This window comes from Manduca sexta, chromosome 18, assembly GCF_014839805.1.
Source record: "Manduca sexta isolate Smith_Timp_Sample1 chromosome 18, JHU_Msex_v1.0, whole genome shotgun sequence".
Taxonomy (NCBI): domain Eukaryota; kingdom Metazoa; phylum Arthropoda; class Insecta; order Lepidoptera; family Sphingidae; genus Manduca; species Manduca sexta.
The window spans coordinates 6,284,140-6,299,578 of record NC_051132.1 but is presented as its reverse complement, the minus strand read 5'-3'; the positions used below and the strand labels follow the sequence as shown (position 1 = coordinate 6,299,578).

At 32.3% G+C, this 15,439-nt stretch overlaps 1 protein-coding gene, 1 non-coding gene and 1 pseudogene across 2 annotated transcripts; all 3 read left to right on the top strand.

Moving 5' to 3' along the window:
• The window catches only part of LOC119189647, a 12,861-nt pseudogene extending 9,214 nt beyond the window's left edge, over window positions 1–3,647 (top strand).
• Window positions 3,648–6,968: 3,321 nt separating this feature from the next.
• LOC115454362 lies at window positions 6,969–8,236 on the top strand. Its single transcript, XM_030183099.2, has 2 exons — window positions 6,969–7,584; window positions 7,894–8,236. Exons 1-2 carry the CDS (start codon window positions 7,011–7,013, stop codon window positions 8,175–8,177), a joined length of 858 nt encoding a protein of 285 aa, XP_030038959.1. The 5' UTR covers window positions 6,969–7,010; the 3' UTR covers window positions 8,178–8,236.
• Window positions 8,237–11,576: 3,340 nt separating this feature from the next.
• On the top strand, window positions 11,577–11,648 carry Trnae-cuc. The gene has a single exon. It is a non-coding gene; the product is annotated as a tRNA-Glu (tRNA).
• Window positions 11,649–15,439: the final 3,791 nt, after the last annotated feature.

Genomic DNA, 15,439 nt, shown 5'->3' with positions numbered 1-15,439 from the left:
GAGATTGGATAAATACCTTCTGTTCTCCCTTGGAAGCTATTTGGACAGTCACACTGTAAAGTTAAGGCTCATTGATGATGGTGCCGCGGAGGAAGCCAGAGCGTTGGTCGGGGAAGCGAGGGGAAAAGGCGGTTTGGGGGGAGGGAAGAAAGGTGGTATGGGGGGACTATTAGCTGCTGGTCTGTTGATGAAAGGTATGTCATGACTGCGTTTTAAAAATTGCCTGCATTAGATATTTTAACGTTGGTATCCAATAGATAAAAAAACTATTTGCGGGGTTTCAAAAAATATCTATTTCAAATCATATATAAGGAGGATTTTTAACATTAGTTGTATTTAATTTAAAAATTTAAATTAACAACAAAAATATTGCGATCATAATTTAATAGAAAAAAACGCAGACATTATTTAATAAAATCCATAAAAAGTAAGCATTTTGCTACATTAAATACTACAGCTATTGCATATTAGGTAACTAGATTTAATATATAAGAATATTAATTAACCAGTGCAAAAACTCAAAACACAACACGCCGGCGCACGTAACCTTTAAAGTATAGTTATTGATTTAAAAACAACTGCAGTAACACGCATAGAACATTATATTATTACTTTGTAGCGAGAAAGCATTCTACAGTCGATGTTCGCTTCAAATACCAACTAAAGCGCATCTCATTACTCAAGGAGTGTGGCTAAGCTGCTAATGACGGTCTATTACTTTGTTTATACAAAAAACATGCTATTAGTAGCATAATCAACGCTTCCATTAATTTTAGATCAGCATGTTCGGATAAAATCGATTTTTAGATAGTAACAAAATAAATATATGTAAGAGGTCAACTTTGCTATAGAAAAATAAAGTGAATACAAACTTTATCTATACCAATATATATAGCGGAAGATATTGTTTGAACGCGCTAATCTCATGAACTACTAAACACATTTTTTTTTACAAAAATAAGCCAGTTTTCTTGAGTACTAAAAGCTACTTTTTATCACGGGAAAATATGTATACTGGAAAAACGTTTTCAGACAGACGAAGCTGCAGTCAAAAGCTAGTTATAAATATAATTTATAAAGGTCGGTCTGGACAACTTTAGGGCAGCTTTATGTTCAGAAGTGGACCTTATATAGCTGATGATGATAAATGTAGATATTACTAAAGTCGAATAAAGAATACTATGTACGTAAACGGTTGAGGAATTTTATTCCAAGACTTTAGTTTTAAAATCAGTAAAACGCAACCTAGATGACAAAAACACATTGCATTCAAATGCAGTAATTTGCGTATAAATTTTTGGTATTGCTTTTGTTGCCCATAAAGTTAATATTATCACTTACTATGAGGCTAATAATTCCGCGTGTCCCAACTACATAAAATAGCATCTCACAACTCAGTCAACTCATTTAGTTATAAATCAAGTTATTAAATCGTTCGCTTATGGTCAAAATCGTACCATCAGTATTTGGTAATTTTTCTGTTCTTCCAATCATTTATAAACAACCAAACATAAAACTACCAAAGATTTGCTGTAATTATTTCAACCATTTTTTCTACTAAACCTCGTGCTATGAAAGTGTCATTGATGTTATAAACAAACACTGCGGTAGAGTAATCAGACCGTAGAAATAATAGGACGAAATGGCATTCCATTAAACCTACAACTTTTTCTTTTACTCGTCATAATAATTTTCATATCAGTACTATGTCCGTAGATTATTTTTACTTATAAGACAGTTATTATAACGAATGATAGCATTGTATACCAATTATTTTAAAATTATATTCAAGATTCTGTCGACTAAATTTAATACACTTTATTTTTTTTTAACTAAAGCAAAAATACGTAGAATATTAATTTAAAAAAATTGATCTTTGAGGATGTTGTTGTGTGAGTCATTAAAATCAAGATAGGATAAAAGATTCAACTCGAAAATACTGAGACTCCAAACACCATCACATAAAAAGACAATGAGATAGTTTAACTCACGGCCTTACGTTTCAATCAGATTGTTGCCCATTACGCTATTACGGCTGTTGAACTCAAGAATTCCATCTTACTTATACTACATCTTAAATACATATCCTATCACTGTACTAAAGCGGCAAATTTATACCTTTGCTATTTAATAGACGTATGAAGACATAATTTCTTGTATAGGAAAACGTAAATAGGGCAGTTTTACAGCATTCTTAAAATACCGCAATCAATAATGTAGATACAGAGTTTTGCTAAAAACAATGCTGTATTTTACTGCACGCTCTGCCGATGTTCTTGTAGCCTTAATAATACTGTCAAACTCTAATAAAACAACTGAAAAATATTATTAACTTCGTAAATTTTTTCTACAGTACAATTTCGTCACACAAAGAAAAAGTCAATATGAATACTTATTACAATCAAAAAGTGTACTAAATTGAATATTTGTTAGATTGAATTGTCAAGAAACACTATAGCTATGCCATAGATAGCAAAAAGTTAACAAGACACCGATGAAAAAGTTCAAGCGGCAAAGAGCTTAATTTATTTACATCAACAAAAACAGAGCCTTATTAGTCACATTATAACACTTTTTGTTCTATGTGCATTTCTTAAAAAAGTATTATTTATACATATCCTACCAACAACTTCTTGCTTTTGATTACTAAGCTACAGGCTTAATGCGTAATGTGTCTTATGGTAATATCTAGTTCCATTTCAAATGCTACATTGAAGCTCCTTTTTTAGATCGTCTTTTAAATACTCATCATTACTGATAAATGAATATCCCACTATTAATCTTTTCAAAGAAATACAGCACATGACATCCTATTGAATAGATTAATTATTTAAGAAACAGAAAAGTTTTATGTCAATAATCATTGTTATTGGACATGAAAAGATCTTTCCGAATGAAAATACCGTCCCGTCGAATTAAAAACACCTTTGAATTTCATAGTATTTTAAAATTCTAATATTAGAGGTTAAATGTATTGCCTTTTATACACTGAGGAATATGAAAGTATACATCAATCAATATAAATTTCGTAACATCAAAATTTTACTCTTTCACTCTATCTTTATATCGAAGGTTGAAAAGCCAATTGACTTAAACGACATTTTTTTTTCGGCACTAAGTTTCATACATATTTAAAATCAGCACTTTTGAATTTTTTAACCTAGTTAAAATTTATCGAAATAAATGTCGCTAAGTTAGCCTTTCAACCATCGATATATATTTCTCTTTATTTAAATCTGACTGTGCCACTCCATTGGACTTCTTATACTGCAATATACAATACCATAAATATTATTACTAAACTCAACGTATGCCGATTACAATATTATATATTCTATATTTCTTTCCAGGTACACTCATGTCAGTCGGTCTCGGAGCTCCTAGCGCTGCTAGCTGGTAAAGCTCTCATGACAGCAATGATGTCGCTCTTACTCTCAGCGATCGTGGGTCTCAAGTCGCTGTCAGGAGGCCAGAAGTCGACAACGTACGAAATCGTATCGAAGCCTATATACAGCCATTCTCACTCGCATTCAACAGCCCATGAAGATGTAGGCGGTTATGGACATTCGGGATATGGTAGAAATCTAAACGAGAAGAGGCGTTAAGGTTACCCTTGTGTATGCGAATTTGTTCGACTTTACTGATTTACGAAACATAACAAGACTTGAAACTGTACTGGTTTGTTGCCACGATATATTTTTATATCAACGCAATATTAACATAGTAAGTAGTAATTTATGAAATCGATTAAATAATCATTCCGTAATATATTTGTGGAGTCCCAGTACGATGGTTTAAGTGTTTTATAAAACAAATTATCAGTCGCGAACTCTACAACAGAATAGCCAAGGTCGAGTTAGTATAGTAATCATTTTCTTGTGTGTATATCGGAAATTGGTAACGACAGATGCAAATTAATATTAAACATAATTTATTACTAGTTAAGACTTGTTACCCAAAAGTCATTTTGCATTTATTGTCTACTTATAAAAACAATGTTTAGTGTTTTTAGAAAAAGGAAGTACAGTACTATGACAGAATGTCATTTCCCAGTTTACTCCGACTTTATGACGTAATCAACTTTGTTAAGTACAAATCTATTCGACAATTTATTGTCATGTGATGTACCGTCAATGCTCATATTTATTGAACTATTTATTTCTAGTTTAAGTCACGTCACTCTTTCATTCATTCTTCATACTTTATTTATACGTTTTCATACTCTTTATTCTGTATACATTTATGTATTATTAACATCAATTGGATCTGTGTATTATTTGTGTGTATTAGATATATGTGTGGATTTTAGATTGTTTCTATTTGTATTATATTTTTATTGTTATAATGTGTTCTATTATGTGTTTATATAATTTATAGCCATATATACTTACTATGTATCATATATTATGTCAAATGTTACTCTTCATTACCCGTATTTTATGTATTTGAGTAAAAAGTTTTCTATACATATTTTGTCGTTTATATAATATCTTCGTAGACTCGTATTTATTTATTTATTGCTGTATATTTATTTATGTAAATATGTATTTATTCTGCATTATCAAATACAATTTATTAATATAGAATTTTCTTGTATGATATTATTCTGAATACCTGGCAACTTTTATTGATAAATAATATGTATAAATTGTTTTTTATGTGTTTTTCCCTTATTCATTATGTGCTGTGATTATGTATATGTTATAGAAATATCTACCTTATAGTAATGTTGTTATGGTTTACTTTTGTTCTGTATTTATTATTTCATTCAATTCGCACCCAAAGAAAATAAATTATTTTCAAAAATCTCTTCTAATCATTATTCTACTTACCTATAACAATATTTAAAACAAGAACTATTTCACACAAATCATAACAAATATATAATAATAGTCATCTTAATAGAAAAACTAGCTTTTGCTCGCGGCTTCGTCCGCATGATAGAGTTTTCCGGAGTAAAAGTCGAGATAAAAAGTATGTCTTTTCCCGAATCTCTAACTATCTCCATACTAAATTTCATGAAAATCCGTTGAGTATTTTTTGAGTTTATCACGTTCATTATAATAGTTTAGATAAAATCCTACGTACAAATTTGAACTTACACAATGAAAGTTCCATACTTTTATAGTTTTTTAATCTTAGTTATGGCATCCATAATAACACAAACTGTAAAAAAAATCATTCTGCTAAGTATTACCGTTTAAAACACAGAGCTCTTTAAAAATCGAAATGATCTGAGCCATCGTAGTCTTAGGCGATGCGCAAACAGTTTCATATTTTACAAAGGAGCACTGCAGAACTATGAAACTCAGAATTGCTTTAGCATATCTCAGTTTATTTTTTTAATTACACGGCAAAGTGCCCCACTGCATCTAATGTTAAGTGGCATGTCGTCCAATAGAATGTCGACTGACGAGAGATGATTATCCCTCGGCAGTCGACACAATTATGCCGGCCTGTTCGAACCGGAAATACACACACTAATCCCGGTACGGTAAAACCTTGTGTACGGTGGTTGCTATCCTGACGGATATAAAATATATCCAACCACCAGCAAAGCCGCCTTAATAACTATGTTCTATTATTTCTGTAAGGAATATGTTTATAGTTTCTGTGGTTCAATTTAAGTATGGAACCCTAAAAATATCTTAGAAGGAAATTATCATAGTACACTTCGCTCTACAAACGACTTTCATCCATTGATAAACCTCAGTGCGGCTTTTGTTTATTTTTTCATAACCAAACGGAAAGAGAAAGCCGCGGAGTTCGTTTTTTTCTATATCACACTACTGAGACAGCAGGTTATAAACATAGATCGAATAAAATACAAAATAAATGTTTAATTATAATACATTTTGTTATTTAACGTCTCGACATTAGAAGGCATTATGCGATATATCTCTTTCAAATATTTTACATAACTGCTTAGCAGTACATGAACCTTAATGAAAAAATAAATCGTCAGTTACGCTTCCATAAGTATGGTTTTATTTAAAACAAGAGTACAGAGAAAACTATGAATATAAAATTAGTATAGAAATTAGTATTTTTTTTTAATTCTCTTATAAATTATTTAAAATAACAACACGCCTTTATCTCTTAAATGGTAGGTAGAGGTGAAAATAAATAATGACGGTGCTTAGTACTAACAAATCTATTAATTACAATTTGACCAAGATGGGCTAAATGTAGAGATGAATGGTACAAAAAAGCATGCCTAAAAACTTTCAGAAGACGTTGAAAACTTATAATAAATTATTATAATTAATAATAAAAATATATACAAGACCATTATTATGAAATTGTTTTTTTTTTAAGTTTTCTAGCACACAGGTCAGGTTGCGGTTTTAATATATTATTTATGAATCAATTTACTTCAGATTATTATCAGTTGTGTCTTACAGATAGGCAACAATATCAATAAGGTCATTCGCTCTGAATGTAGATTAGCTAGTCTAACATAACCTCTTCATCAATTAGCATCTCATAGAATATTCTCAGTCATAAAAGAACAAAGACTAATACCATGGAAACCGTACGGTCTACAGCAAATTTTTTTTTTGTATCATTAAAGCCGAATAATTGGCAACGTGCTTCCATAACTATTTATTATCTGAGATGCATATAGATGCATATTACATAACAAAGACATTAACAAACTGAAATGCAAACATTTTCAGTTTGTTTATATCATTACATCATATTAACGAGTGATAAAATGATCCAATAATTTGAATAACTCAATCCTTTCAATGATTTGAACCACTTTCGACTTTTCTATTGTCCACCAGCAGTCTCGGTTTTATTACTTCGAAAGCGCCATGCTTCCGCGCTAACAATAAACGCTCCAAATCATTCATTTTTGCTCTTTTAATAGTTTTCTTATCACTCTTTTTACATACCGACCAGTATAAAATAAATCGGAATTCGATCAGAAACATCAGTTCGCTATTGTAGTTTAAACGAAATGTGCCAGTGTTGAACGGCAGGGTGAAGTGAAAACATTAACAATGATTAGCAAAAATGTCGTGATCCTCGCTGCCGTAGTGTTGTGCTGTGTTTACGAATCAAAAGGAGTTATCGATGGACCTGAAATCAACAATGTTGATGAAGACAACAAGAATATAACTAGTTCTGACCGTACTGGCAGATCAGGACCTCTGCACAAAGAATGCAGTAGCTTGCTAAGTTCAAAGTGCTTGAAAATCCACATGTTGTCCTTTATCGAGCATCTGAGCTCTCGTGATGAACTTCCCCTGATACCTGGCCTCAGCATTGTGAAAGAGAATCAGACTGCAAGCCTGAGCCCTGAGGAAATGGCCGCTGAGCTATCTAGACAGTTTCCAGGAAAACCTGAAGAAAAACTTAACAGGTTCCTGTTGTATCGTCTGCAAGACTATTTAGATGGCCATTCTTTAAGATATAGACTGCTTGACCCACAGACGACGAAGGAAGCTATGGAAATGGCCAAAGGAGATAAAGAATCTGTGGGAAGGAAAGCTGGAGGTGGTGGTGGTGGCGGCGGACTCGGCGGTGGAAAAGGAGGTGGCGGTGCTCTGCTAGCTGCTGCTTTGATGATGAAAGGTAAAACGAAAGAACAGCAGGAATGTAGTTGAACAAGAAATCTATTTCAAAAAATCTTTTATTATTTCATGATCCCGTAATCGCATAAAAAACATTTTATTATACAAAATATTTGAGAAAGATTCGTATTTTTACGTTTTTACTAAACAATATAAAAACAATGTAACAAAAAACAACATCTAAAATAATTCGTATTCATCTTTAAACTCTAAATCTGAATTCAATTGTTTAATAGTTTTTCAACTTTAAGAATTTAACTCACCTTTTTCTTAGCATAATAAGAATTAAAATAACCCTCTACTTCTCCAGGAACACTAGCCGCTGCAGCTTTAGGAGCTCTAGCCCTTTTAGCAGGCAAAGCTCTTATGACAGCACTGATGTCATTACTTCTATCAGCCCTGGTCGGCCTCAAAGGACATGGTGGCCACAAATCAACAACATACGAGATCATCACCAAGCCAGAAGTGTCTCATCATCATTCCCACAGCCATGAGGAGCATCATGAACACGAACATGGTCATCATGGAGGCTACAGACGGGCGTACGATTTAGGCTACAATAGCTACATGCCTTATGAAACTACTACTAGTTAATAACTTGAAATTGTAACAGCCTATATAAGCCAATCCTTTGCTTAATTTTCTCTTTAAATTATTGAACTTATAGGTGTTCATAGTCTATGCTATTTTTTTTGCTTGTTTATTATTCTTCTGCTCTACTGTTTTCTTAGTCTATGTCATCTTATTAAGGAAATTTGCATTTCTGTTCCTATTTCTTCTTTATATATATTTGTGCTTTTTTCGACTATGCTTTGATCTTTATTCGCAAACTAAATATAGGCAGTTACAATTGTTAATGTTACAGTTTTATTAGATATAATTAATTTAATATATTTATTTTACTATTTATTAAAAGTTTAATTTAGTTGTTAACTTATTTAATTGTTGCATTTGAATTAATGGAATATTTATTATCGCTTAGTATTTCTTCTTTAATTATTTTATGTATCTTATATGTATATAATTTTATATATTGTATAAAATTACCCACCGTATTGTTTTATACATAATTATCTATTATTTTATCCAAAATACCTCACTTATTCTATTATATTTTTAAAATATTAAGATATACCGATACAAATATTTATGCAGTATGCATAACTGTGATATATTTACGATTTTCTCATAAAAGTTTATTTATTTATGATAAACCAAATATTATTATATAAGCCGTTAATCTTCATTTGGCTCTATTTAATGTATTTTATGTTAAGTTGATTTTATCTTTGTTATAAATGCATGTACATAACACCACACCGTGTTAAATAAAGTTAATTTATTACCCAATTACAACATAATAATTATTTTTGTGGTTTTATTACAAACACCAGATGCACACAAAAAACTGAGCTAATTTAGTCTCTCATTTATTTTGTCTCGCATAACTGACATAATTTTTCATATTTCAATTCAATTCTATTTATTTCACTCAACAATAGTTAAAATAAAGGTTTTACAAATTAAGGATAATACGTAATCATGGACCTGTAGGGCACGGTAACATAGAATAAAGGGAGAAACTTTCCTAAATGCAGTAGGACCAATAGAATTTCGACTGACGAGAGATGATTACCCTTCAACAGTCGACTCAATTATGCCGGCCTTTTGGAACTAAACATACACAGGCTGATCCCGAAACGCGACACACTTACGTGGGCCACTATGGCGGGTTTTAACATCTTATATACGGTGGTCGCTATCCGAGCGAAATGCGAATATAAAATAGATCCTACCACCAGCAAAACCTTTAACATTGCCCTTCATTAAGCCATTAGCAATAATGTAATAGCAATGGGTGTAACAGAAAACATTGCTTGTTTAACAAAAAGGGTCTTTTTGACATTGCGTTAATAAATAAAACCTTATAAGTACCTACTCATCTTTACTTCTGATAACATTGTGCCAAAACATTCATGAATACCGAATATTTTCACCAAAAATCCAAGTTTTACATATCTGTTTTTTTGATCATTTTGAAGTTTGGTTTTAATATGGTATAAGAATCAGTTTCTGACTTAAGTTGTATTTAAAATAAATTTCACGAAACGCCTGTTCAAATATTCATGTCAAAAACCATGGCCGTTAACCGACAAACGTTGTTCTAATTTAACTATGAATAATAAATTCGAATTGGTACAATTAATAAAATAATATTATTGTTGTATCTCAATATTAGCCAATCACAACGGCCCTATGTCTATGTACTGCCAAGGCTGCCATGCCGTCAGCACTGAGAAATAGACTTGTTATCACAGCTTTACTCAGTCCTTAGATAAAAAACCTCTATAAATAAGGGGTAAGTTTATATTAAACTAGGTATTGTTCCCTGCTTAGCCCACCTGAAAAGACTTTCCCGCTAAAAAAGTACCCAAAAGACTTACGATTTATAACGCAACCTAATTTATTAAATAAATGAGAAATTTTCGAAGGGGTTGTAGAACGCAGATTGAACAATAAGTTTCATAAAATACGGAAATTGTTAATAATGATGGATGATAACTCATGGGAATGACTATTATTTCATCAAGTTTTATGTGCTGGAAATTTTATCGTGGTTCCGGATTTTGTTTTATTTTTTAGAAATATAGTTGTGTTGAAGTCCAAAGGCTACATATCATTGGATTATTGAGATAATGTTAAGATGTAATTATTTGTGAAGATAATGTTAATTTATAACTGGTTAAAATAATTTTACTATCGTAAAGATAGTTGTATATCTAATTATTTTACAAAATAATTTCTAAGCTAGATATCTATGCCTAATAGATCTCTTCTAAAAAATTGGGCTGTACCGAGCTTAAGGATAAATTTTATTGAAGATAATTAAAATCTTAAAACCTGAATTAAAATAATTATTATGAGGTAGTAGACAATAATGATTTTCTTCCCGTCTTCATATTATTTCATAACATTTAACTGTATTATTAAAATAATATAACTAAATAATAATTAACATTTTATAAAAATTGAGTCAGTGAAGAATGCAAAGAAACAGCAATTCCCTGATTATTATTTTACTTTTATTTAATTTTTAGCTGTAAGTGAAAGATTATTATTTTCTTAGACATAGAGAAACAGGCGGATAGTATTAAAATAATTATAATTAGTATTTTCAGCATTTTCTTTAAAGTACCTATAAAAAAAAATACTAAGAGAAGTAATTATTTTTATAATATGTAAAAAATGTAGAGTTCTGACTGTCCCGAACTAATAAAGCTTGCATATGAAAAGTAGCTTTAGGTCTAAATTTTTGTTGTTATTATTGTATACTTTCCATCTTAGCCAATGCATAAAGTGCCTCTTTAAAGTGGTAGAGTAACACTGTAGACATATTCGTCTACAGGTTGAATAAACCGGCTAGACCAGGAATAGCCCAGGTCAATAACAGTCTCAGTGTAATGAAAAATTGCTATTGCATTTCGTACGAGTGAGAGTAGTAGATCTCCAAACAACCTCTTTCCTTTCCTAAAATCTAAGTATTATTTTTCACTAAAACCGGCGGTGCATCGATAATTGCCCAGGAATTGTAGCTGTATACGGCTGATGGAGATCATATTCTGCGGCTTATGCTATAAAAAGTGTCAATAAGTGGGTATAAAAATTCATTGTAACAATATTGTAAATAGCGCCATCTATGAATTGGTTACTAGACTATGTTATCAACCTGCATATCTAAACACTAGAAATTTAGAAACATTCAATACATTGTAGTTGATATAACGATTCATAGATGGCATTTTTCCTGCAATAGATTCTTTTATATATTTTTTCTAAAACGTTTTATGGAACTTAGTACTATATAGCTTTAATTTAGCTGTAGATGGATTATATTATTTATAAATACTGTAAAAATTAATATTAATACTATGTTGAAAATATTAATTCATATTCTATTACTACTTTAACGGTATTTTCAATATAAGTGGTATATCCGATATGGTCTAGTGGCTAGGATACCTGGCTCTCACCCAGGAGGCTCGGGTTCGATTCCCGGTATCGGAAGTCCCTTTTTTATGTTTTACATATTAGTTATGAATCACCCTTTTTATTTTAAAATTATTTTTTCCTAAAAATAAAAATCCAGCTATACAATACATACTTCATTTTTCTAAAAGAAACACGTAAATCGTAAATAAGGATATTTATATTCGAAATGAGTCCTAAAGCAAATTGCAGCTTCGTGACAAAATGCACGCTAGTATGATTTGCGGAAAAAAATGTCAATTTGTATGCAATGAGTGAACTAAAGCGCCCGAGTGTGCGCGCCCCGCGTTCTTGCTTTCGAAAAATAACGGCGAGTTGCACCAACTTGTTAACTAGGATTAATAACCAACTGATTAAAATAAGGAGCCACTTATTTCAATAGTAGGTTATAGCTTTTCGTAAATAATATTCCATCAAAAGAAAATAATTTTATCCTTTAATAATTTTTATTACTAGTATGTTTTTAGATTAATTAAAAACTTTTGGTGTCTAAGTTTCGACATGATCAAAGTGATAAAATAGGGGTACATTCCCAAATCAACAAGATAAATATTTTTTGTTAAAAACGACTACCTTGGCGGCATAGTTCTAATGCGTATGCGATACGAATACAACTTCCTACTGCGTTAACCCACTATGGGTTCGAAACCATTTTGCCATCTTTAAAATTACTCAGTTACAGCTCGGAGTCAGAAAGTTGACTGTATAATGTATTAAATACCCCCGTGCCTCTGAGAGAACTTAAAACCGTTGGTTCTGCGCCTGATCTCTCTTCGGTCATATTGGATTGCCGTCTCACCAGACTGTGGAAGTGAAGGAACCAAGAGTGCACTGGTGTATTACGCACATACTTGTACAGCATACCTGGTTGTTCGTCGGTCGAAATTCAGCTAGGAGGTGTACAATGAATATTCAGATATTTAAACAATGTACTACATACATACATATATAACATCACGCATTTATCCCCGAAGGTATGCAGAGGCGCGACTAGGGCACCCACTTTTCGCCAAGTATGTTCCGTCCCATGATGTGATAGGGGGCGAGCCTATCGCCATATTGGGCACAAATTCCAGACTCCGGGCTGATACTGAGCAGAAAAACCCAAATATCACTTTGCCCGACCGATTCGAACCCAGGACCTCAGAGCGCTATTGTACCGGACATGCAATACAACTACGCCACCGAGGCAGTCTCATAGTACAATGTACTACATAGTAGCTAAATATCAAATAACTGATTATATAAGCCGTATTAGATTTTTCACTTTAATTTGTACAAAACGTGTACTTAAAAAGACATAGTATATACCTACATACATCAATACGTCAAGGGTGGCGCAATGAAGAAATGGCCTATTTCCTAAAGCGGACAAAATATAAATGTTTTTAGATGGATGTAAAGAAAAATAAATAAGTTCCTTATTGGTATACAAACACGGCAATTAAATATTATTTTTTGATACATAATGTAACTTAAGATGTTTCTTTTCACTGAGACTACATAAACCTAACCAAATAGCGCAAGACTTGGGATTCCTTTTACTATCATGCGCATACGTAGCATTGGAAAATGTTATTATTTTTTTTTATCTAAGAACATAGCCTGTACCTAATTTATTTGAAAACCATTTGCGGCCAGTTCCTTAATGGAATGTAAAGTATGTAGTATCTAAAATCAAACAGCGCAATTCAGGAAAATTATATAGTAGATATGTGTATATTTAGATATTCAGTGTTTGTATGATGATAACTGTTATGGCTTTCGCTTTAGGTTTTATTATTACTATTCAAGTTTATGGCGAAACTGGCTGTTAATCTGAACATTAACTAATAGTTAAATGAATGGTGTAACTTTTCTTTGCCGGCGGCCACCATACTCGGTTAAAGACCCAGATCTTCACCTTGCTCTTGAACGTGGTTTGACAAACTGTAGTGTTGTTTGCACTGAAATGACGATCATCGATATCGATAAAATACTCACTTTATACCGAGGAACATAAGTCTGACCCCTTGCATCTTTAATAGGTCAAATTAAAAAATAAATTTAAACTTTTATGTCTCCTCATTATTAAATCGATACCTATCTTAATACAGTTTAGTCGATAAAAGATTTTCGATATTTCTGTCGCCAAGACAAGGGTCTTGGCGACAGGAAATTTGGCAATTTGGCAAGGCACCTTTGCCTTTCTACAATATTTAACGCTTATAGAAAATTAAAAAAGTATGGAAATGACGTATAGTATCAACAAGTATTTCGCTTGGATATTTCATTCCTATATGCGTTACATAGCGTTAGCCTTAGCGATTGAAGAAAGGCATCGTGGCTGCGGCTCTTAACCCCTTTCGGCTATCACCTTCTTTTTGGCAAAAATACCTTAGTCATTATAGCCTGTTATAATATCCTAGTTCCTACCATAAGCCTTTCCTACCACAACACGTCATATAATTGGTAAATGCTGTGTGTACCTGTTATTGGCATATATATCAGCCACAATACCTTATAGCTTCGTTTGTAATTGTATGTATCAACATGCATGCTGTTGGTATACCTTTAAATAAATAAAACAAATATAAGTTGGGCCACGGGAACAGATTACTCTATTCTCTCACATCTTCATTCACAATTCATCTAGTGCAAACAAACATCGACAATTTCATCGATAAATCCAACACTAATTCCCAGACGTGCGAAAGAGAAGTTCGCACCTCTCTCTTGCGCCGCGGCGATGGCCTCGCGATAACTTCAGTGTGCACGCTGTTAGACCGCTAAACGCATGTGCATAGTGACAGAAAAAAAACGCGTGGACTTTGTGTACGGATCTGTCATGCTTGTGGACTGGTAACTTTTTTGTTTATTTTTTTATTTCACTTTTTAATTTAACTAATTAATTATGTTTTGATTTTGCAAATTATTATATTTACTCATAAACTTTAAGCTTTATATTTGCTTGGTAAATGAAGGCGCAACACGTGCTGTTATTAGCGCGCGTATTAGCTGGGTGTTGCGAAACTTGACGCGCGTCATGTTGCTTGTATCCATATATGGTAAGACGGTATTGTGTTAATACTTTACGTGCCCGAACACAAGTTTGGTTTATTAAATTAACTCTAGTACTACATGTACTACACTCTACATTTGATTGCATAACAAAAACTTTTAGTACTAACAATTGATCATTTTGGTACTAATTATAATGATTTTATTTTAAGAGAATTATAATTAATTTTATTAGCTATTACTGTTTAGCCCCTTTCAACTTCAAATAGAACTGTAATCGTTAAATTCACATTTTAATGAATTCGAAACGTGACCCACATTCTAATTCATTGAATGACTTACAAATGTTTTATTTATATCCGGTAAGACTGCTAATAGAAGGTTTTCCCTAGTTCCCAAAACCTCCTTTCCTTTCAAATTCCCATTACTACCCTTGGCGGCACCGCATCTATTGTTTCTTGTGGTGTTCTGAATGATTATGGGGATAAAGGTCACTTAATTTCAGATCTCCCACTGACGTGTTTGCCGACCTATACTATAAAACGTATACCTACTTAACATAATATTCTCCGTCCCATACCATACAAGTGACTATGTAATAAAAGTACCTACATATTATATTAGAACCTGCGCACATACACACTCAAATAGTTTATCTTCGAAGGGTAGGTAGAGGCGCAACAGATACACCCATTTCCGCCGTATGTATTCCGTTCCATGCTGTAATATGGGACGAGCCTATCTCTATATGGGTCACAAATTCCAAGTGCGCTGGGTTGATACTGAATAAAAAATCCATCATCACTTTT